A 25,177-nucleotide genomic window follows, 5' to 3' on the forward strand; every position below is an offset into this window, starting at 1 on the left:
CGCATTGCGTTCATCCAAGATCATCCCTCGGAGCACTGCAGTTAGAGCAGAGAGTGGTAAGCTCTTGACAGAGGAGTCTGAAGTGAAGGCCCGCTGGGCCGGTTACTTTGAGCGGTTGTACCAGGCTGATCCCCCAGCTGTCGAGTTGGACGTCAAGGGTGTTACAATCCCTGTTGCTGACACTCCAATCAACTGTGGTCCACCTTCGCTTGTGGCAACACGGGCTGCGGTGAACCGGTTGAAATGGGGTAAAGCTCCAGGGATCTGTGGCATCCATGCTGAACTTCTCAAGGCTGGTGGAAATGCTGCACTCGTATCGTTGCATGCAGTTTTGTGCTCTGCCTGGAACACAGGCATCATCCCAACTGATTGGAAGAGGGGCCTTGTTGTCCCTCTCTGGAAAGGGAAGGGTGATCGCCAAGACTGCAACAACTACCGAGGGGTGACGCTGCTCTCAGTGCCGGGCAAGGTCTTTGCTCGGATAATTCTTGATGGGGTTCGCCACCATCTGCTTGAGCACCAGCGTCCAGAGCAGTCAGGCTTCACACCAAAGATGTCAACGATTGACCGTATCCTTGCCATTCGTGTCCTCACCGAACACAGACGAGAGTTTCGGCAGGGGCTGCTTGCAGCCTATGTTGATCTCTGTAAAGCCTTCGATTCAGTGAATCGGGATGCCCTCTGGAGGATTGTTGGTCTTCGTGGGGTGCCACCAAAACAGATCGATCTGATGTCTGAACTCTACTCTGGTACTGAGAGTGCTGTTAAGTGTGGTGGTACCATCTCTGACTTCTTTCCAGTTGTTACTGGAGTTCGTCAGGGGTGTGTACTTGCCCCACACTTTCAGCACTAGTATGGACTGGATTTTAGGGAGGATGTCGGAAAGATCAAGCTGCGGTGCATCGTTTGGGAATGTCAAGATCTCGGACCTTGATTTCGCAGATGATGCAATCATCTTTGCGGAGACTTTAGATATCCTTTTGGGGGCCCTCGAGGTGCTGAATGAGGAGTCTGAGCCGCTGGGATAATGGGTTTCTTGGGTCAAAACTAAGATCCAGGCTTTCATTGACATCTTGGATGCTGCTGTCCTGTCTGTGTCTGTTTGTGGTGAGGATGTTGAGGTCGTGGAGAGATTCACTTACATTGGCAGTGATATTCATGTCTCTGCTGGCTGTGCGTCAGAGGTCAATATATGTCTGGGTCGGGCCTGAAGTGTCATGGATTCACTGGATCATGGGGTGTGGCGCTGCCGGTACCTGTGCGGGAGAACGAAAGTCCGAGTCTTCAGGTCGTTGGTGCTTCCAGTCTTGCTCTATAGATGCGAGACTTGGACTCTGACCAAGGATCTGAGACGGAGACTTAATTCCTTTGGTACCAGGTCTCTTCGGACAATCCTTGGCTATCGCTGGTCAGATTTTGTGTCCAACGAGCGGTTGTTGAGCGAGACTCGGATGAGATTTGTTATCTGCATTGTCCGTGAGCGTCAGCCGCGGCTGTATGGACATGTGGCTCGTTTTCCTGATGCTGATCCTGCTCACCAGATTCTCTCAGCGAGGGAGTCTCGTTAGTGGTGGAGGCCAATGGGCCGACCACGTGCCTCGTGGTTGTGGCAGGTTGACCAGCATCTCAAGGAGATGGGGATGGGCCTGGCATCTGCCTGAGGGAAGGCCAGACTGAGGCCCCTGGATGACCGGCGAAAATGGACGCAGCGACGCGCTGTTCTGGCACATGCTCCCATACCTGACCTGACCTTGTATTATAAATGTGTTCGAGTGTTTGTGCGTTTTCTTGTGCGTTTGGGCATTTGTACCCTATTCTTCCACGGCTGAACCTTAGCACTGAGAGGTTCCAAATATTGAGTGAAGGTATTTTAGAATCGGGGCAAGATTGTAGGCTACCACACGCTGGCCTTGACATTTGTTTTGAGGCCAACAAAGGCTGCTATAAAGTCTATATTGGGATGTTGGGATGTTGGGTCAGGCTGCCGTCGGCCTGCAGGCGAAAAGTAATCACCATGAGGCCAATGATTAATTTGCCTTTTGATGTCAAACACATTTAAGTTTTGGTCCAGGTCCGGATCCAGATCCGGCCTGTCGGTGGCATGCAAAATGTAAACTGTTCAGCCTGGTGGAGGTATGCGCTCTACTGAGTGCAGCTCTAGTTTTAAGATTATTTTTCTTTGTTTGTATACATTGTCGGAGCTTGTGTAAGAGCTATAACACAGAACAGATCGAGACAAAACAAAAAAAATGAACAGTAGAAGGGGGGGTTTGGCATTTGGTGTGGGGTGGGGGGGGCACACCAACACTCAGGTTGAGGGAGAAATAATGGATGTAGGGAAGAATTAGTGTAGGGCGAGGATACTTGGAGGCCGATTCAGATGCAACTTTGTGGTTGATAATGTAGTTTGACAAAATGACGTTGCCAGCGTTGTTTCAAATCATTCATTTGAAAATCAGAACTATGTACAACCATTCTGTTCGCCAGAGACCCATCATCCTGTCTTTTTGATAGGCAATTCTGCTTTTTGGCAGCCTTAAATGATCGACCGTAAGCTAAAGAATGGGTCAACTTCAACTTTGTCCCACATCCCCCCCACCCCCCGAAATGAAATACCGTTTTTACATTATTAAACTAACTGGATTGATGGTCACAGTCACTGATGAGCTCAGCGGTGGAGTGGCGATGGTTAGTGGCGTCCGCGGTCAGACTTGCACCCGCGGTTCCGCTAATGAAGCCCCATGGACGTCTCTCTTCAATACTTCTCCGAAGTGTCCCCTCCGTTTGAGTTACACATGCGGAGCTTACCAAGCAAACGCCGTGCTCCTCAGAGAGGCATCTGAGAGAGATGTTTCATCTGGGCCAAGGAAATATTAGTACATTATTATGAGTCATGAGTATTGGGTAATGTATCACTCTTGGTCACCTTCATCATTCACACAACTCGCTCGAGAAAAAAAAAATAGACAGACTTCTCAACTTGGTCCACTGAACATGACACACATTTTTAGCTGCGATTCAAGCCTTGGACAAAAACTTTTCCCCAAAGTGAAACTATTCCCAGATCATTATTTTTGTCCTCAGGATAACATTGTTAGCCTTTGATAACTGATTAACCGTTCTTTTTTTAAATCATCGATTCAGGCTTGTACTAATTTTACCCACTGATTTAATTATTTTTTTTATTACTTTTGATGAGCCGAGCTTCTATGTCCCTGCACAACCTGTGCCCAGGGTGGCCGCAACCTCGTCCATTCTCTCCCTTCCACCCTCTCCCCCTCAATGCTTACGCCTAAAGTTTCTGATAGTACTATCAGAAAAACGGAGGTCTCTGAAAGTGTAAAAGTGTAAAAATGATGCGCAGGTGAGATGCTTAACTGCATTTTTATGTAAGGAACCCACTGATTTAAAATACGATGAACATTTTGGCAAAATGCTTTTGTCGTTGCCTGTCCTGTTCACGAGGTCTGTGAGCTGTATCAAGTAATCGCACAATGTTCCTGCAATATTTAAAATGTCATCCAAACATTTTAAACAAAATAGTCGAAGACAAGAGCTACTGCCCCCACACCACATCTTTCCTTCCTGCACTGTGTTCAATCTAAAGCATTCAACATTGTTGGCATTCGTTTTCAGCTGCACAATGCCTTGTCACGTGAGTAGGGTAAGAATACTGATTCTGGCTCACTTTTCCCCATGTAAATGAATGGGGGATTTTCAGCGATTCCCTTTTTTTTCCCCTAAAAATAAACCCCCTTTTTATCCCAAGGTATATTTATTTGTCTCCCCTTTTAACCTGGAGGTTGAACCTCATTGAATTGAACACCTGGGGGTTGAACAGCTCACTCATTGAACCTATAAAGATTTGTTCATTCTCAAATTCCTTCAATAGTTTAATTTTCTTTGCACAATAATCCCCATCTAAAATATTGACAAACAAAACATTTGAATCTTTATATTTTTGAAGATACCCTTTTTGTGCCATTACGAAATGATAAACTTCTCTTAATGCTCTCATCTGGCCACCTCCTGAGCCACATATCATTTTGAGATTATAGTAAATTGTTTTTTCATTGTTCAATTGATAACCATCAAAGTTTTCAGTCCATTCAAGGATATTCATTTTTTTCTTTACATCCTCTAACTTACTAGTTTTTAAATTGATTCGCTTATTTGTTTTATTTACCTTTGTTTTAGTTATTTTTTCAATAAGACTTATTTGATATTTTTCACATTCATTATGTTTTCCATTTATATACCAAGACTGAGATTTTCTCCACTCTTTAGTTTGATTAATACTTGGTTTAACCATTTATATATTGTGAAAAAACGCGGCGGTAGCCCTTAAAAAACCCTAACCCATCTTCCCATCGTTAAAACACAATCTATTCTATTCACTCTATCATACAATATCCATATGGAACACAATCTATTCCATTATCTAAAATAAATCTCTTATCATCAAAGGCTCATAATGCCTTTTTATTTACTTCTTCACTATATATGTTATGTTTATAACTTCTTATTGTATTCATTTTCCTATATTCTTCTTTCTTATTCATCAAACAATTATAATAATTTCTAAAAGTTATTGATTTCTTTATTACATATTTCTTTATTCCCTTTAACCTCTTATCAATCTGTTCACCATACTTATAAGCATATGCCTTTGCTCTCAATCCAATAAACTCACTCATTACTTTTCCACCCAACTCATCCTTAAACTTACCAATAACCTTTTCATTCTTTTTGGAAAATAACTCACTCTTCTTGCTGAAATTACTTGTATCATATACTCCAATATTTTTCTTCATATCTTCATAAACATCATCAGTTTTTATATCTAGGATAAATCTATCAGTGTCCATATACAACAATGAAACATTTTCACCATACTCTTTCTTTAAGTCATTATACAAATAATCATACATCAATATCTTTGATAAATCAAGAACTGCTGTTCCAATATAAATTGGTTTATCCATTACAATACTTTCCTTTTTCATATGAATTGCAGAAAAGTTCTCTGAAAAAACCTCTTCTGTCTCAAAACTTGGTTTATTTATCAATCTCGAAGCTTCTTTCCAAGATGTTGCGAATCTAATGTTTTGCCTGTTTCTAACATTTTCCATAGTCTTTCCAAATACAGCATTATTCATTAATTTATAAAAGTCCCCTTCAAATTTTACTTTTGTATTTGCTCTCATATCTGTATTGAATTGAATATACTTTTTCACCCAAGGACTTTGTTTAAATTTTAAAACTCTATGAATTTTAGCTACTCTCAATCCTTCTCTCAAAAACTGTTTTAAGCTTCTCTGATGCAAAACATATCCCTCTTTATCATAGAATGTTGTTAATAACTTTTCTGTTGATTTGCCTTTAATATTAAAACTTTTATGATAATCACTGAACCATTCTTTCTTTGGGGTTTCTTTCTCACATGCAAAAGGAAGGTCTTTATGCTTATTATGAAGAACACTCGGGTACCTCAAATCAACTTCAAAATAATAACCTTCTTCTTCGTCATTCAATTCCTCTTGAGAAGAAATAACAATATTCATCAAAGCCTTTTCATAATCCTTTTCTTCCACCCACTCTAATTTACCATAAGGCAGAGATTGAGACATTGCCCATCCATACAAATTATTAGCATCAAAATACATCAAATAATTACTATCTTTTTCACTATCATAATTTGGGAGATATTTATTATTTGCTTTCGCATATCTTTTTGAACATACTTGTGATATTCCACCACTCTTGGACTTCTCAATCATCAAAAGCATATCAACATCACTGATTAAATCTATATCTTGTTTTGTCATTTTCAACATTGCACTCCAAGCTAAACCAGGAGCTGTGAAATAGTGGGCAGGATCTAATCCATAACAATTTTTATTATGACAGAGTGTTCGAAAAGCCTCAAACACATCAGCTAACAATAAAACATCTGTTTTTAGATATAAATCATGATATTCTCCAAGGTTCTTTATCTTAAATATTTTCCATATTTCTTGTGCGTGTTTATATTCCTTATCACTTATCTCTTCTTCATAAAGGTTATTATAGAAACTTTCTTTTGAAGGAAGTTGTGTTTCTTTAAATCTCATAAATGAATCCATATAATCATAAGGATAAATTCCCTTACTTGTAAGAATTTTCTCTTTACTTTGAATTTCATTCCTTGTTTGAATTTCCTCTCTCGTAAGAATTCCTTCTTTAATCAGAATTTCATCTTTAATCTGAATTTCCTCTTTAGTTAGAATTTCATTCATTGTTCGAATTTTCTTTATAATTAGAATTTCATCTTCAGTTAGAATTTCTTCATTAATTAGAGTTTCCTCTTTACTTTGAATTCTCTCTTTAATCTGAATTTCCTCTTTAGTGAGAATTTCCTCTTTTGGAAAGAATGAATTAAGATTTGGAAAAGAGTCCGTGGAGCTTAGATTTGATGCGAGGTAGGCTAGTGGTGTTCCCATAAACTTGTAAGAATCTAGAAACCTAATAGGAGTTAAAGGTTTTGTGAATATCATTTTTGAAAATGAAATATACTTTTGACTTGTGTTTGTTATGGCAGAAATATTCCCTGGTGTTTTTGAAAGTTCATTTATAAATAGATGTGTATCATAGTTGGCGCTGTTGTGAAGAAAGACTGGAATAAAAGAAGGTAATTTATAATTAAGATTACAACAGGAATGAGCGGGACCTCTATATTTACCAGTAAGATGACAATGGTCTCTAACTTTAGACTCCTTAATTTCCCCCTCACAAATATGACAGATATTGTTCATTCTAAATTCTAATTTTTCTTCTTTGGTTAATTTCATCGGTTCATTTGTTTCTTTCATTAATTTAGTGAGTCTTATACAATCCTTTTCTAATCGTTTTACAAACTCTTGTGAAGCATTTTTTCCACGATAATATTCAAGTTTGTTATACTTTTCTCCAACAGATGATTTGATATAATAACAGAAACCACAAGGAATATGTTTTTGATATTTATTTGTATATGGTTCTTTTGGATTAGGAGAAGCAGTATTTATCTTTTTAAGGATACATTCAAAATCAGCGTATATCACAAATGGGTGCATGATAGATTTATTATAATCTTCAAAAGAAATCTTTTCACCAGGTTTAGGCATTGTAATTACAGCTGATTTATGATTACTACAATATTTTGAATGTTGTTCTAATCGTTCTTTTGTATGAAATGAATTAAGACATCGCTTACAAGGATATATTTTGTTTGCTGTTCTGAATACCTGAGAAGAGATTAATCTTGATAAATTATTGATGTATGTGTAATGTGAATTCTTTCCAACACTAAAATATAAAAGGTCAATGTGTGTTTCTTCATTTTTATAGTTGTTTGAAATTTTTTAATATTTGAACTTTGTTTGTATCCGTTAATCCATATACATTAATAGAAAGATTATTCTTTTTCTCAAATTTAGGAATATCTGTTAGTGGCATTGGGAATTTAAAATCTTTAATGTCCAAGGTATTCTCATATTTCATATATTGTTTTACTCTTTCTGAATTACATTTTGGTGGATGAAAGTGAGCAAGAACAGACCAGAGAAAACATTTATTATCATTGTTCTTAATATTAACAACTGCCTTCTTTAGTTTTATTTCTTTTGGTAATTCAATATAAGAAGAAGCTTTAAGAGGGTTTGATTTTAGAATGTGTATATCTAAAAAGATGATTTTTTAATATTGAATCCACTTCCTACCACTGTATTATCAACATCCTCCTCTTGTCTTGATAGTTCTTCATAAACCCCACTATTCAAAAAATCTTGAAATGATGTTATAAAATGAAGACCTGTTCTCATATAAGGAGTATGTTCTTCATCTTGTCTTTTCATATTCATTTTCACTCCCATATAAAACTTTAAAGTTTTCATTTCTTTTAATGTCTTTTTAATAAATTTTTCAACATCGGGTTTCACTATTTCAATTGATTCAGCTATTGATGATGGACCGGGTTCTCCAAATTGAAAAATCCTTATTTTTATATGCCCTTTAAATGCCCCATCAGTGTTTTCAATATAATAGTCTCCCTTTACTTTAAACTCATTTTTCTTGTGTTTTTGTGATTGAAGATGTTTATTATAACTACTCTTCAAAACATCCTTTGAACAGATATCACAATGTTTTCTTTCCAACTCAAGAGGAGATATTTGATGAAATAGATTAAATGTGTGTTTGTTGGTTCGGAGGTGTTTTCTATAATGTTTATATTCGTGATTACAAACATCGCAGTACGTTGTATTCACAATATTTATAGAATAAAACTTTGCTTAAACTAAAATTTTCTTGATGAAAATTTCGTTTAATTTATAGGTGAATCTGTGCTTAAAAACATTTTATCCTCCAACTTTTTCACTTAATAAATACAATGTTTCAAGACACAAAAGACAAGTTTCAATCAATCTCTTCATCTGTTAAAGATACTGAGAAATATGTCAAGGATGTAAAATTGAACAAAGATAAATATAACAACTATTGGATAAAAACTATTATGGTAAATAATATGAGTTCTTCAATTTCCTTCAGTGGAAGGGCTTTTAGTATACCTGGTAGAACATCAATTAAAGTATCTCTAACAAAAGTTTCTCCTCTCCTTCTAGTAATATATTCAAAACTAGAAAAAGCAATGAAACAAGAAAAAGTATCAAAGAACAAAAACCTTATGGATGAAGCTTTAGAAAGAAAAGATAAGACCATCTGTAATATGCAAGGAGAAATTTGTATTTTTTTCAACAACCCTAAAGATGTAAATCCTGATGAAATAAAGGATGTTAATATATCAGGTGAAATGACATTTCGTTCAATAGTAGTTAACAATAATTTTAAAATTACCTTTAATATAAAAAATGTTGTCGTTGAATCTGATAATGAAAAAAAGTATATCGATATCGATGGTAATATACAACTGAAAGTATAGATGAATTTCAGTTTAAGTAAAGTTTTACTTTATAAATATGCTAGACTTTCCTGATTCTTCATATGACAAATTTGAGAATTGTCCTGCGTGTGAAAGAGGGGGATTAAACACAGAGTCAAAAGCCTATAAACAATGTATATTCTGTGATTATCTTCTAATTAATGATAATAAAAAATATAAAAAGGAAAATAATTCTTTTAGATTTACACCAAAAATGAATTACTTTACAAGATTGATTAGAGAAATGAATGTAAAGTATGAGGGTGATAACACACCTTTCCTTACAAGGGATGAAACTGAACGTATAAGAGAAATGTTCAAAGGTTTTGTTGTTATATATTATTCATGGATGTAATTTTCAGGGAAATATCAACACAAGATATTGTATAAATAAAATAATGGATTATCTTGAAATTAAACCTGAACTTAGGATAAAATATAGAGTTTCTAAAAAAGCCAATAATAAATTAAATAACTTGTTTTCTAAATATATAAATGAATGATTTTTTACCTATTTGGGAAAATAAGATAAAATTTAACAACCATAAAAATCTCCCAAATTCATTAAGATGTCTCATAGTTGGTTCAAGTGGATGTGGAAAAACCTGCTTACTTTTAAAAATGCTCCTCACTCCCAACTTTTTAGATTATGATAATTTAATAATTTTCACAAAGTCGAGTTTTCAACCAGAGTATCAACTACTCTCACAAGGTTTTAATGCTGGTCTTCAAAAAGAAGATATAATCGGTTTATTTAAACGTCAAAAAAACCTAAATGATTGTAACATTGAAGATATAATTCAACTATTTTGTGATACACAGAGATGTAAAAAGAAATCAAATCCTATAACTTGTATTCTTAGTGATAATACGGATGATATACCGTCTCCCAAGATTTGGATAAATCAAAAAAGAACCTCGTTATCTTTGATGATTGTGTTAATGAGAGAAACCAAACGGTAATGGACAGCTACTACACAAGAGGGAGACATTCTTCTTGTAATTGTATTTATCTTAGTCAATCGTACTTTCAACTTCCTCGTCGTTCCATCAGAAACAATGCTAATACTTTTATTTTATTCAAGTTAAATTCAATAGATATCAATAATTTTTGGAGAGATAATTGTTCTACATTATGTAGTAAAAAGAAATTTGAGGATTACATGAAGCACACGACTGAAAAATATAAATATATTGTTGTGAAACAAGATGAGATATTAAGGGATATATTTTTTGTTTTATAAACAATTACATATATAAATGACAACTATTATTATAAATCTTGTGGGTAAATCTGCTTCTGGAAAAAACTTTCATAAATCAAGGTTCTTGTGTAGTACAAATGAGAATATTGTAAATTTACTTAAAAAACACCCCGTGATACGGATTGTGTCAACAACAACTAGAGCAATAAGACCTGGAGAAGTAAAAGGTGAAGATTATCACTATATTTCAGTGGAGGAATATATGCGATTGAGGAATGAAGGACAAATATTTGAGGAGGTTTCTCTTGGTACAACAAAATATTCACATTGTAAGAGTGAGTTAAGGAAACTAAAATCTGGTGGTGTTGGGATATTAGAAACTAATCCAGAAGGAACGAGACAGATTATTAAATATCTGAGCGGGGTGAAGATTTTATCATTCGGTTTTGATGTTGATGAAGAAACTCAACGCAAACGTATGAAAAGCAGAGATGCAAGGATTAGTGAAGAAGAAATTACAACTCGCATTAATGTTAATAAAGAATTTGATGAAATATTTAAAGAAAAGGATTTATTTGAACACATCTACTTGAATGATGAAGAAAAGGAAAATTTCCCTGTTAATCTTTACAATTCATTAAATGATATTTTACAATAAATAAATGGATACAAAAGAAAGAGCAAGAAGATTTAAGGAACATCAAGAGTTGGTTTCAAAAGTTGTAAAACAGCAGGAAGACATAAAGAAGAAACGCAGACAGAAACTAACGGGCGAAGAAGTATTTGAAAGAAAACAAGAGAAATTTTTTAAACCACTTTTAAAAACTTCCCAAGAAAAATGAAAGATGTTTCCACAGTTCCCACAGTAGAATATACTCCCAGAAAGCTCCAAATGTTAAAAGATTTCAGTCAAATGACGGAGGAAGAATTAGAGCATATTGGAGAATTAGAATATGATGAAGGTTTATTTCAACAACTGAAAGAGATTAATCAACCCCCTGATTATATTGTGAATGCTGTTCAAAACAATGAATATTCAGCGGATTCAAAAACCAAAGCAGGACTCATTCCAACAGAACAACCAGCAATATTTCATCTTGTTCAAGAAAAGGTATTGATATTTAATGATGAATTAAGGTTCTTAAGTTCTGCTCAACCCCCTGTTAAACTAACTCCGAGATTAATGTTTCTTCTCACAAAAGATGGAAGACAAGGTTCAACTGTGAGGGATGAATCAAAGTATATTGATAAACCATTGGATATGGAAAATAATGATGATAGAGTATATCTTGATTTGCTGAACACTCTAAATTATAAGGTTATTCTTTCTGGTAAAAGTAGGAAGAATGAGAAGGAGAAACACATTATTCAGGCTTTAAGTATCCTTGGTTCAGGTATTAGTTTTCTTCCAAATGACCCATCGCAATTAGTTAATAGACTGTTATTGTTGTTAGGCAGTAAGAAGGCTGGAAATGACAATTGTTTTAATGAAGCATCAGCCATTTTAGACCAGTTGATAAACATGAAAATAATTAATAAATCTCAATATAAAGACATTTTATCTCATATTAAATAAGATGAGAAGCACAATCCTGAGTTTTAATTTCACAACAAGCGACCACACATCTTCATTCCCATACCCACTACAACTTGACACAACAAATGAATATGAGGCATCTTTATTGTCCATGGAAACTTATAATACCTTATTTAATATAACCGAGAAAAATGACAAGTTTAGTTATAATCCGGGAAGTGGATACAAAACGATAACAGTCTCACCCGGAGCATACGAGATTTCTCAAATATCTTCCGAAATTGCTCGTCTTATGAAAGAACAGGGTGATGAACCAAAAAATATTGTTATAAACATTCAAAAACATACTTCAAAATCAACGATTAAAGTTAAAAATAACTACAAGGTTGATTTCACAATTGATAATTCATTTAGAGAGTTATTGGGTTTCTCCTCAAAAAAGATTGAAACTAATGGGACGTTTTACAGTGATAATGTCATTCAAATATCCTCAGGAATAAATTCGGTGTTAATTCACTGTGATTTGATTGATGGTGCTTATAATGATGGAAAAAAAACAAATACAATATTTTCATTCAGCGCATACTCAACCCCAATTGGTTCTAAATTCAATATGGAACCTAAAAATTTGGTTTATCTACCTGTGTCAGGAAAAACCATACACAGAGTAAATTTTAGGATAACCGACCAAGATAATCGTGTGATTTCTTTTAATGAAGAAGTTATATCCATCAGAATTCACCTACGTGAAGTTTTCCAATAAATAAATACGATGGTTATTGTGAGGAAACACGAGTTGGGAAAATATAAAATAATTACAGGGGATGGGATGTTCCTTTCCCCGTACTACAAGGGTGAAGGTATGTATCTTGGTAGAGGATACTATAAACCTAAGAGACAAAGGGGTGTCGGACATCAATTTAGAGGAGATGGGATAATTGATACTCTCATGGGTATTGGTTCAACTATTCTTAAACATAAAGACCTAATTGGTTCAACTGCTTCTGCTGTGGGAAATGTAGCAGGTGCTGTAAAGAGTATAAAAGATGCTCAGAAGGAATCTCATAAATTACAAGCAATAAAAGAAATTAAGAAAGGCAAAACTCAGTTGTCCCCCCAAGAACGACAGAAAATAATTCAAATACTTGGATCAGGGTTTCAAAAGTTTTAACATCTTTTTTCCTAAATAAATACAAGTATGGAAGCAATTGATAGTATCTATGATTTGGATGATACTATTATTATCTCAAACTCCACTAAAAAAGAAGATTACTTCAAGGGAAATGCAATAACTGGAACAGACTGGAATACAAATGGTACAAAAAGTTTTGAAATAAATAATCAACAAACCTATTTGAATCTCTCCGAAAGTTTCTTGTTGTGTAAATTTAAATTCACTAAGGCTGGGAATAACACAAACGCTACACTAGTAAATGATTTCTTCTGGAAAATGTTTGATAGTGTGCGATTGTATATTGGAACACAAGAAGTTGAAGCGGTTGATTATGTCTCTGCTGTATCTGAAATGATGAAATTTACACTCTATACATTCAGTGATAGAATGGGAAAGGGGTCTGTCGAAGGTTTTATTCCTGATATGTCAACGGGAACAAACACAGACCCTGGATATATTCAAAGGAAAGTAATGTATAATGATGATACAAAAGCAGAAAATAGTTTTACTGTGGCAGTTCCTCTTAAAGGTATATTTGGATTTTGTGATTATGATAAAGTTCTGTATGGTCTTAAAATTAGATTTCAACTACAAAGGAATGATAATGAAAATAGATTGCTTTTTGGTGTTGGTAGTGCTTTTGGTGAACAGAATAAATTTGTAATTGAGGAGATGAGTTGGTATATCAGTGAATATACTCCTAATCTTAAAACAGAAGAGATGTTGAATCGAAGACTTAACTCAAAGAAACCACTCAGTGTATCATACCTCAAAAGAAGATGTCAACACGTTAAACTCAACCAAACTACTTACACGTGGAATTTGGGTGTTCTGGAAGGAAAGCCACGATATCTGTGGATGATTTTTAAAAAGCCAGATGGTGATACTGCGACTGATAAGAATAATGCATTGAGTGATAATGCTAAGGTGAAACAACTTCGCGTTTCTCTAGATGGAACATTTTATCCACGAGATAGATTGGAAATTAATTGGGAAAAAAATGATTTTGCTGAAGCATACAAGTCTTACCAAAAGGTGTGTGAAAGTAATGGAAATAAAGAACCTATTTTGGATATGACAGCATTTAAAAGTTTGTATACAATCTATGTGTTTGACCTGAGCGCTCAAAAGGAAACTATAAAGTCTAATCGAGTGGATACTTCCCTATACATTGAAAGAGGAGAGAGTGAAGAAGTTGATACATATTGTTTGCTTTTGGAAGAAACAGAATTGCAGATTAATACAGATAATGGTGTGATGATTAGTCTCACATAATTTTTTGTTAAATAAATGAGTGGCAAAGTACCAACTGGGGTATATGTTAATCAAATCAATCTTCATAAACTATTATCTTGTGTTCAAAATCAAAAGCCTTGTACGATTAACGTTAATACAATTCAGAGAAAAGGAGCAGTAAGAATTGATGTTTTGCTCACAAGAGAACAGGTTAAAATCTTGAATGACACTGGCTCACTTAAAATTAAAATGACAAAACCAATGTTGAAAAAATATTCAATAAGAGAGACGAGTGGAGGATTTCTCCCATTTCTAATTCCTTTATTTGCTGGTTTAAGTGCGGTTGGAGCATTGACGGGTGGTATTTCAACAGCGGTGAAAACTGCCAACGAAAGGAAGGCTCAACTCCAGGCTCAAAAAGAATTGGAAAGACATAACAAAGAGTTGGAGAAACAAATTAGTGGAAGTGGTGTAATTGTAGATTTTGCTGAAAAACTTGAAGGTCTGCCTGATAAAGCGAGATTGTTAGTTGGAGATATGCTTTCTTCTATAGCACAAGCAGGTGTAAAATTAACAAAAAGAGGTAATGGATTATATCTTTCTAATAAATAAATGAGCATTGATGAGTGGTTGAAAGAATTTGGAAAGAATACAACATCAAATTTACAACTTGCCAAATATTGTAAGAAATTAAAAATTCATAATGTGGTTATTTGTATGAGAGATGAATTAACAAATGTGCCGAAACATACAAAGAATATTATTATGAACTTGGAAGATAATGATGGGAACGGTTCTCATTGGGTTTGTATTTTTAATAGTCAAGACAAATATTATTTTGATAGTTTTGGTCTTCCACCACCTGTTGAAGTCATAAAATTCTTACAGAATGGTGTTTATCAAACATTTCAAGTCCAAGAATTAAATTCCAAGTGTTGTGGTCAATTATGTCTATATGTGTTATTTCAACTCAACAAAAATAAAAAATTTTATGATATTATTTTTAATCTAATATAAATGACTTATGTTGGTAAAGATGGTTCAATCTTTGGTGTATCTCAAGAACTGGATATTGATTTATCAAATTATTATACAAAGGCACAGGCTGAACGACATAAATATAATATAAACAAAAATATTAACATGAAAAATGCTTATAAATTAAAAAATTATCCAAGCCCGACTGACGCGAATGACTTGGTGAGATTAAGCGATTTATCACAATATATATACTTAAATAAAACGGCTGTGTATTCCAAAGATACAGAAGTGTTGATATTATCTCCAGGTCATACAGAATTCACAGTTCGAATTAAAATAAATTTTTATAAAGAAGGGCGTATCGTTTGTATGAAAATAGAACAATGGGGGTATGATATGAATGATTTAGGGTATAATTGGTCATTTAAAATTAACCTCGAAGACCTGGAACAATTAAATCAGTCTCGTAAGGAAGAATATTATGCACTTGGTATCGAGAATGAGTTTTGTGGAGCCACGATTAGTAAACAACAAATAAAAGAATTTAATAAGGGTAAATATAATAATGGTTTTGCCCTTGTTTATCTCATGAAAACAGAAAAAACAGGATTATATATAATAAGTAAGGAAATACAAAATGATTTAACTATGGGAAGATGGGGAGGTGTTTCGTGCCATAATATTATTCTAACATATATTTCTAATACATAAATGACAGCAAGAAGGCTTCAAGAAAATTATCATTTCTGTGTCCAAGCATACCTTCAAGAAAAGGGTATTCGTTATTTTAATAAATATGTTCTACAACATAAGAATGAGGTATTTTCAATAAAAGATTGGCATTATGCTGATGTTGATAAACCGACAACTTTAGATTTAATTAGAATGTTAAATAATGAAAAAATTATAAGGTTAAGAAAAGGTAAGGCTCTTTTAGAAATTCAAAAGAAATTTTATTGGTTTCCTGTTGTAAAAAAAATTATTTTGGATACAGGAATAACAAGAAATCCTGATGAATATATGTGTAATATTCTATGGGGTGTAAGCGATTCAAGGATAGTAAGGGATGAGGAAGGAGTTGAAGAAGAGAGGGAAGAGGAGGAAAAGGAGAAGGAGGAGAGGGAGAAGAAAGAGAAGGAGGAAAAGGAGAAGAGAGAGAAGGAGGAAAGAGAGAATAGAGAGAGGGAGGAAAGAGAGAAGAGAGAGAGGGAGAAGAAAGAGAAGGAGGAAAAGGAGAAGAGAGAGGAGGAAAGAGAGAAGAGAGAGAGGGAGGAAAGAGAGAGAATGAATAAATATCAAAATATGGAAACCAGTGAGATTCAAAAAAGATTGGTGGTATTACAGAAAATAACTAAACCCACCGAGGAGGAAAACAAAGAATTGACAAGTCTATTTGCAATACTTTCGACAAGACTATTAGCATCGACAAGATATGGATTTTAATTCAAGTTTTTCATTTTTTTTTTTTCTTAAATAAATGGAGGAGAGAGTGGAGGCATTTCTAAGGATTCTTTATGTTTTAAAAATTAAGATTCAAATGTGCATGTTGGAAACTAAAAAGGTTTTTGCACTCTGCAGGAATTTTTCTCATAAATAAATGAGTTATTGTCTCAAATGTAAAAAGAAAACTAATACTAAAAATATTTCATATATTAAAAGTAAAAATAACAGGGTTATACAAAAAGGTATATGTTTGGTGTGTGGTTCAAAAAAAAATCAATTCATCTCCAAACACAAACTCGGAGGAGATATACAAAAGTTTTTATCAGGAAGTAAATTTACAACTACTGGAATACCAGGGGAATTACATCTTCCAGGGTATTCTTTCTGTGGTCCAGGCACAAACTTGGATAAAAGATTAGATGAGGCAGACAATCCTAAATCCTGGAGTCAACCAATCAATAGAGTTGATGAAGTGTGCATGAGACACGATATTGATTATGGGAATACCACAACGTTGGAAGAAAAGCATGAAGCCGATAGAGAAATGTTGTATAATTTGTCTCTGATACAAAATCCAACCTTGAGAGAAAAAGTTGATAGGTTCATCGTGAAGAAGATGATTAGTGCTAAATTGAAACTTGGACTTGGAAATTCAAAAAACTTATAGGCTCTAATGATGCCATTAAGACTGAAGAGCAATTAGCTGATGAATTACATAAACCAATATTCACAAAGTTTCAGAGAAGGAAAGTTTATTCCAAGGAAGTTGATTATATCTGGTCTGCTGATTTGATTGAACTCAATAATGATAAGGGGTACAAGTATGCTTTAACCGTTATTGATTTGAGGAGTAGATATGCGTGGGTTGTCCCTTTAAAAAAACAAAACAGGTAATACTCTTATGTTAGCTTTTCAACAGATATTTAATAAAAGTAAGAGAAAACCTAAAAAATTGTGGACTGATGAGGGTAGAGAGTTTTATAACAAGACATTTATGAATTTTCTAAAAAATAACAGTATTACATTATACAGTACCTTTAATGAAGGGAAGGCAGTTGTTGTTGAACGTTTTAATCGTACCTTAAAAGAGAGACTATATAAAAAATTCACACAACTCGGTTCACAACAATGGTCATCTTTTATTCAGGATATTGTGGATAAGTATAATGACACAATTCACACGTCAACAAATATGAAACCATCAGAAACATTTACAAAATTAAAATATGAAAAAGAGATTAATGTCAGAAAACCTAAGTTCAAAGTTGGTGATATCGTAAGAATATATAGGTGGAAATCTCATTTTGAAAAGGGTTTTACTGAACGATGGACGAAAGAACTTTTTAAAATTGTTGATGTAATAGATACGGTTCCTTGGACTTATAAAATATATGATTTGGAAGGGAAAGAGATTTTAGGTTCATTTTATTCACAGGAATTACAAAAGACAAAACTAAGCAGATAATACACCTTTGTGGACACTAGAGGGACAAGTCCAAGGTGTATTACAGTATATAATGTGTGTCAAGGGAGACGTTCTTAGATCTGTGAACCCCAAACACAGAATCCTCAACTGAATAGTCAAGGTTTAACTTTTGTTTGTGTGTGTGTGTGTGCAATGGGAGCAATAGGTTGGCGCTTCACTCCCTCCTACTATACACCGTTGTGGACACTCGAGGGCCAAGTCCGAGGTGTATAACAGTATATAATGTGTGTCAAGGGGTGGACGTTCTTAGATCTGTGAACCCCAAACACAGAATCCTCAACTGAATAGTCAAGGCTTAACTTTTGTTTGTTGATGTGTGTGTGTGTGTGTGTGTGTGTGTGTGTGTGTGTGTGTGTGTGTGTGTGTGTGTGTGTGTGTGTGTGTGTGTGTGTGTGTGTGTGTGTGTGTGTGTGTGTGTGTGTGTGTGTGTGTGTGTGTGTGTGTGTGTGTGTGTGTGTGTGTCCCAACCCTCATTCAAAATCTCAACCCCAACCCTCACATTCAAAATCTCAACCCCAACTCAATCCTCACCCAACACAATGTCTTTTTCAAAATGAGATTTCCACCTATATATATATATATATTTTATGTTTTTTTTTTTTTCTCTTCTTCCAATTCTGTCTTTTAAGGCTTTCAGGTTTGATGACATAGAAAGAGGGAGTAAGAACTTTCTTGATAGGTTTAAATCCCAAAGAGTGGTAGCATTTCAAGTCTTCAAAATAAACCCAACTTTCCAAGTCTCCAAGGTAGTTATTTAAACCATCAAGGCAGAACTCATTTACTGATTTTTTCAAAATTTGTGAGTCTCCAAGGTAGTTCCCATATTTAGAACCATCTTGGCAGAACCCTTTTCCTGAGTCTCCAAGGTAGTTATTTAAACCATCAAGGCAGAACTCATTTACTGATTTTTTCAAAATTTGTGAGTCTCCAAGGTAAAACTTGTATTCTGGCTCATCAACGTATAACTTGTTCAGTGGGTATTGTCTTGATAACTCACAATGAGTACTATTGCTGTAAAACTCTTTTTCAGGATTTTGCTGGTCTCCAAGGTATAACTCTTTGGTTGGGTCATCAAGGACGAACTCGTTCTGTGGGTCTTGGTCGCTCATAAGGTCTTCAACCAAGCCAACAATTTCGCCCCAAGTTGTAGCAAAAGCAGTATTTTCATTTTGTATTTCAGATACAATTTCCTGTGAGAGAAAATAATAATGTATTAATTAAGTTATTTAATTATTAAATGAGTATGCTTCAATCAAAGTTTGAAAATAGGAAAATAAAAATCTTACCTCAATGGATAAGAGGTTTGAATCCAGTTCATCAACTTGAAGGTTTAGTTCCATACAAGTCAGAGAGTTCCAAGGAACCCCAAAGTCATCCCACTCAAGGTCTTGGTCGCTCATAAGGTCTTCAACCAAGCCAACAATTTTCCCCCAAGTTGTAGCAAAAGCAGTATTTTCATTTTGTATTTCAGATACAATTTCCTGTGAGAGAAAATAATAATGTATTAATTAAGTTATTTAATTATTAAATGAGTATGCTTCAATCAAAGTTTGAAAATAGGAAAATAAAAATCTTACCTCAACAGATAAGAGGTTTGAATCCAGTTCATCAACTTGAAGGTTTAGTTCCATACAAGACAGAGAGTTCCAGGCAAGCACACAGCACACCATTGCCAGCAAAAACAAATGTTTAAAATGGAGCCTGGGCTTGAAGCTTTTATAGGGAAAGACTGGTGGGTGTGGTTTCCTTTGGAAATTCCCTGGGCAAGCCGAGGCAAGCCTTCATTGGGAAATTTTTCAAAACCATAACATCCTGTAATTTTCTAGTGATTTCTTTGTGAGTCAGAGATGAACTGGAAATGATGTAAGAGTGGGCGGGGCTTAGCAAAAGTAGGCGGGGCTTAGGAAAAGTGGGCGTGGCTTAGAAAAAATACCTCATGAAAAGTGGGCGGAGCTTAGCAAAGTGGGCGGGGCTTAGAAAAAGTGGGCGTGGCTTAGAAAAAATACCTCACGAAAAGTGGGTGGAGCTTAGCAAAAGTGGGCGGGGCTTAAAGAAAAGTGGGCGGGGCTTATTGAATACCTTGTGCAAAGTGGGCGGGGCTTAACAAAAGTGGGCGGGGCTTATTGAATACCTTGTGGAAAGTGGGCGGGGCTTAGCAAAAGTGGGCGGGGCTTAACAAAAAATAACCTGTGGCTCAGGAGGTGGTCAAACAAGAGCATTAAGAGAAGTTTATCATTTCGTAATGGCACAAAAGGGGTATCTTAAAAAATATAAAGATTCAAATGTTTTGTTTGTCAATATTTTAGATGGGGATTATTGTGCAAAGAAAATTAAACTATTGAAGGAATTTGAGAATGAACAAATCTTTATAGGTTCAATGAGTGAGCTGTTCAACCCCCAGGTGTTCAATTCAATGAGGTTCAACCTCCAGGTTAAAAGGGGAGACAAATAAATATACCTTGGGATGAAAAGGGGGTTTATTTTTAGGGAAAAAAAAGGGAATCGCTGAAAATCCCCCATTCATTTACATGGGGAAAAGTGAGCCAGAATCAGTATTCTTACCCTACTCACGTGCGTAGAGTCGCGTGTCAAGCGAGCAGCTCATGCTTAGTCAGATTCCATTGCGCGTGCACGACGTGCAGCTTCGTTCCTTTGCTGTCGTAAACGATGACTCGATTGGGGCATTGTGTTTAAGAAAATCGAGAAAGTACAGAAATCGAGAAAGAAAGAAAGAATACAGTAAGTCGATAAACCGAGAAAAAAAATCGAGAAAGAATGCAGTAAGTCGTCACTATCCGGAAGTCCGGAAGTTCGCATATCGCAGTTACGATTAATCGCAATTTAGTTTTAATAGCCAATTATTCAATGAGCGCCAACGTATTTTGCCTTTTCGCAATGTCATCGCAAGGAAAAACACAAAGAAAAGAGAAGAGAGTAAAAAGAAAAAAACGTGTCAAAAAAAATAAAAAAAACTTTCAAACAACACAGGCCATTCCTTCGCTCTCGTAAACGACGACTGGATTGAGGCATTGTGTTCTATAAATGCGCATAAGAAATCGAGAAATTATTAGAATACAGTAAGTCATCACTATCCGGAAGTCCGTACGTTGTAACCCGTAATGGGGAACGCGGCTGAGGATCTCTTCCCCATCGGCCACGCCTACGCAGTAATGTCTTGTCATTGGTTGGTAAATAAATGGCCATAATTTGGGAACCACTTGTCCGATTAATATCAAACCTTGAAAACGCACATACTCAGGTCCTCAGCAATATACCTGGCAAGTTTCAATTAGATCGGACCAGTGGTTGTCGAGAAACAGCGGTCACACACACACACACACACACACACACACACACACACACAAACACACACACAGATTGCTGGAATACCTTTAATCATTTGTGCTTTCTTTCATCCTCAATTATATTTGTGCGAGGTCCCTCATTATACGTGTGTTTTAGCTAAAAACAGATAACATGAGCGGCATACGGATGGCATGCGTGTGGGAATCGCACGTGGCACTTGGCTGCCGCAGGTGCGGAAATTTGTTTCAGAAAATGCGAGACTGACGACTATTTTCTGATCCTGGGAAGACTGCCATGGAAGTGCCCATTGTGTGGTTAGTCTGACAAGATGGCACAGTAGCACACTTGTGTTCACCTTCTCACTCGAATAAAAACCGTCAAACTGGTGCTTCATGAGAAGGGCATCCATCAACGATTGAGCCTTCTGTCAGGTGGGACGAGCTGGGAACCCACCAGCTAACATTATCGGGTAATTGTTGAATATCCCCTTGTGTCTATCCCAAAGTGAAGGTGAGTTATCGCCGGCACGCTGGAACAAATTCCAAAATCTTGTCCTCACCAATTCTAGCCAAATGACTGGCCTGTCCAACCTGTTCGTGAAGACTTCAGCTGATCTTTGCATGCTCAACGAGCCGCCAACCCAACACGATAAGTGGGACGATGCATTTGGGGACATGATGGATCCTTCGGCACCTATTCACAATCGGTACGTACCTGTGCTGGTGCCCTTTCCAAACTCTTCATTTCTAGGATAATTTGAACAGTTTACCATTTCAATTTGTGAAAACGGGAGGGGGAGGGGGTAGGTGAAATTTGGTGTATAAAATGCTGGTGTGTTTTTTTTTCTTTTTTTCTATATTTTTGGTTTGAGTATTTGTTTTTTTAAGACTTTGCTCAGTTATATAATAAGCAAAGATAGTGCTCACAGGATGACCTAGAGGTATGTATACTTGTGTCTAAGCTGTCCATCCTGGGTTTGAATCGTGAACCAGCTATATACTGTCACACCGGTGTTTCACAGGCAGGGAGATTCATCAATGTGTGTGCCATCCCTTGGATGGGGGGTGAAACTGGGAGTCCCATATGCTAGCATTTGTTCCCCCCCACCCCCCCCAACAATTTTTTTTTTAAAGATGCTCCCAAAACCTTTAGACACTGATTCATTGAGGTTGCACATTGCTGTTGTGCAAACGATTAGAATTGGCCTTAATGTAACGATAACCTTTACCCAAGCGTAGAAGTTTAAAAATGTCATGCGCTGGGTGGAACTCATCTCGGACGATGGCTTTCGCTCTTTTCACTACTCGACTGGAGTACAGGCTTTCAATGGTAGGTATATCACACCCAATAATTTTACAACCAGTCTTTACTATCCTATTGAGTTGGGATCGGTCATGCCGTATCAGAGAGTGAAAGACAGTGTCAGGACACTCTCTATCACTGCCCAATATAACTTGATCAACACGGGACGGCTGACACCAAAACTCTTCCTTTGTTTATGATGATAAAATAAACAAAGTAAATTTGAATATCATGAGGGTGAGAAATTTTAAATTGAAGAAGTTTGAAGATTTGAGGATTAGCTTTGTTAAATGTCAATTGCGATTTTCCGAAAAGGACGACGAGCAACGGCACTTGGGTTTGGTGGTATTAGAATTTTCCATTTACCAAGGTTTGGTTTTGTGAGTTGAAAGTCTGGTGATGTTGGAAATTTCACGTTTGAGTTGAGAATCATTTCATCGCATTTTCTCACACTGGTGGCAGCGGAAGCTGGAGGTCTTGAATGAGAATCTACTGTCAGAGTACGAACTGAGGAGGAGCATGCTGTTGAAAAGACTTGATGTCACCATGCAATCATTTGGTTGGTCAGAACTTGCAAAGGTAAACTGAATGGCACGAGGTGAGTCTTGCACATACCATTGGTATTTCTGCTTCATCTGCATTGCTTACAAATACAAGATTGGGAGTTCAACATGGACATGGACTAAATGCCGTTTTGTTGCATGTTCTATTGTGCTCACTTGGTTTCCCTTGTGCTTTGTAGGTCAATGTTGATGCAATAGCTGAGGCCTACTTGCCCCTGAGGCGCAACCTGTCAGACAGGTCAAGAGTCTCACTAGCTCACCTCCTCGCTGCTCGTGAAGACCTCTCACGCATTGTGAAAGCTAGTGGATCAAATGTACAGCGTGGCACCGGCAGCAGAATCCACAAGGTAGGATTTTACCCCACCATGTTACATCGTACGATTTGCTGTGCAAACCCCATATTTCACTTTCCCTACTCTCATCCCCAGTCAGTTTTGATGACCCATGTATCGCTTCACATTTCAATTACCTCCTCAGCCCGCAAGCGACTTAAGGTATTTTCTGGATCTGCAGGTGATTATTGGAAATGTTCCCGATCGTGGGGGGCGTCCAAGAGAGATAGACGCCCCACAGCCAGAAATGCCACCTTGGCAGAAGCGTCAAACCAACATTCAAGATTGTGGGTACGGCAGGGGTCGTAGGCAGCGACGCCGGCAGAACAGGTGGTGAGGGTCGGCAAGTCCGAGCGAGAAGCAAATGGTGGTTTTTTGTTCAAGCTGGATTGTTCTCTTTGGCACATTTTTACTACACAGGCTGATGGGATTGAACAGGTGCTTTCAGTGTTTTCCACAAATCCTGAGTGAGGGGAAAACCATACTCCCTTCAACTGAAATCCAGCAATCTGAGTACTTCGACAGCTTGTACAGTGTAAGTGGGTCAATACGAGTCCAGTTTTCTTTTTCTATCATAGGTGGTCAAATTATTTTAAAGAGTTGCTTTGTTGATATTTTTGCATTTCTGTAAAGGCAGCGCATCATTGTTGCCACCTTGGAGAGTTTTCTCTCCCTTATTGTTTTCTCCGAGTAGATTTTCCTCGTCTTTCTTTAATCAGAAACAAAAATGTGTCATTTGTCACTCGACGGTATGAGAAAAACAGTATTTTTTAATGTGGTATTAATTATTAGTCATTGTTTTAACGAGCCTGCATAGCATGAAAGCAAATTGTATTATGGCAGAGTAGTGATTAGGTGGTACCTTTTTAAGTTGCTAAACCTTGGTGAGAGATTTGATCGCTTGTGGAGCCGCGAGGCCTATCGTGCAACTCGTGTAAATGTCTGCAGACATTTTGGTGATGCTCTATGCGCGGTGGGCTCAGCTCTTTCGTTATTTCAGAATATTTTCTCCCCTGCCATTCTATATCTGATGTGTGATGAAATTCGCAACCATTGGGTTGCGTTGATATTCCCCACTTGGCTACGATTGTTTAAAAAATATTTCAATTTTGAACCACGGTTAACGTTTATGCTTGTCACGTAAAAGTACGATTTGTCGGCAGTCCCTATGTAAACACCTATCCCATCATTTTGTTTCATTTTTGATTGTCTTGAAAAAAAATTTGGTTGCAAAAATAAATAGTTCAAATGGAAAACATTTCACATTGAAGAAATCGTTACTTTTGTATGCAAGAACTATTATTATGAATCACCATAAAGCAATAGCCTGGTGTTGGCTTTGCGGTTAGGGTGGCTGGCTTGGGATCCTAGGGTCCTGAGTTTGAGCCCCGTTTTCCACTGAATTAACACCAGGGGGTTGATTCAGCCTGTCATCCTTCTGAGGTCGGCGAAATGAGCACCAATATACTGGTAATAGGGGCCAATATACTGCATCAGCGGCCTAGCTGCGCCCCTAACCAATGATGCAACCAGCAGCCAAAAAGGCAGCACACGATGGGAACCATAAAGCAGTTTTTAGTTGTTCTCTCCCCCCCCCTATTTCACCCTTTCCTGTAAAAAAACAATCAATCATGGAGGGTGTTGTTGGAATGCTCC

General features: G+C 36.4%; 1 protein-coding gene across 1 annotated transcript in view; it reads left to right on the top strand.

Annotated features, from left to right (window-relative positions):
* Positions 1-24,779, top strand: part of LOC147032114 (protein FAM98A-like) — a 34,085-nt gene extending 9,306 nt beyond the window's left edge. The window contains exons 6-8 of the mRNA XM_085869436.1: positions 23,089-23,205; positions 23,369-23,536; positions 23,703-24,779. Coding sequence (XP_085725562.1) covers positions 23,089-23,205; positions 23,369-23,536; positions 23,703-23,858 — 441 coding nt within the window. The 3' untranslated portion in view covers positions 23,859-24,779. The remainder of the gene's footprint in view (positions 1-23,088; positions 23,206-23,368; positions 23,537-23,702) is intronic.
* Positions 24,780-25,177: the final 398 nt, after the last annotated feature.

This window comes from Eptatretus burgeri, chromosome 2 (genome assembly GCF_056783735.1).
Source record: "Eptatretus burgeri isolate ZD-2024b chromosome 2, Ebu_testis_v1, whole genome shotgun sequence".
NCBI lineage: Eukaryota > Metazoa > Chordata > Myxini > Myxiniformes > Myxinidae > Eptatretus > Eptatretus burgeri.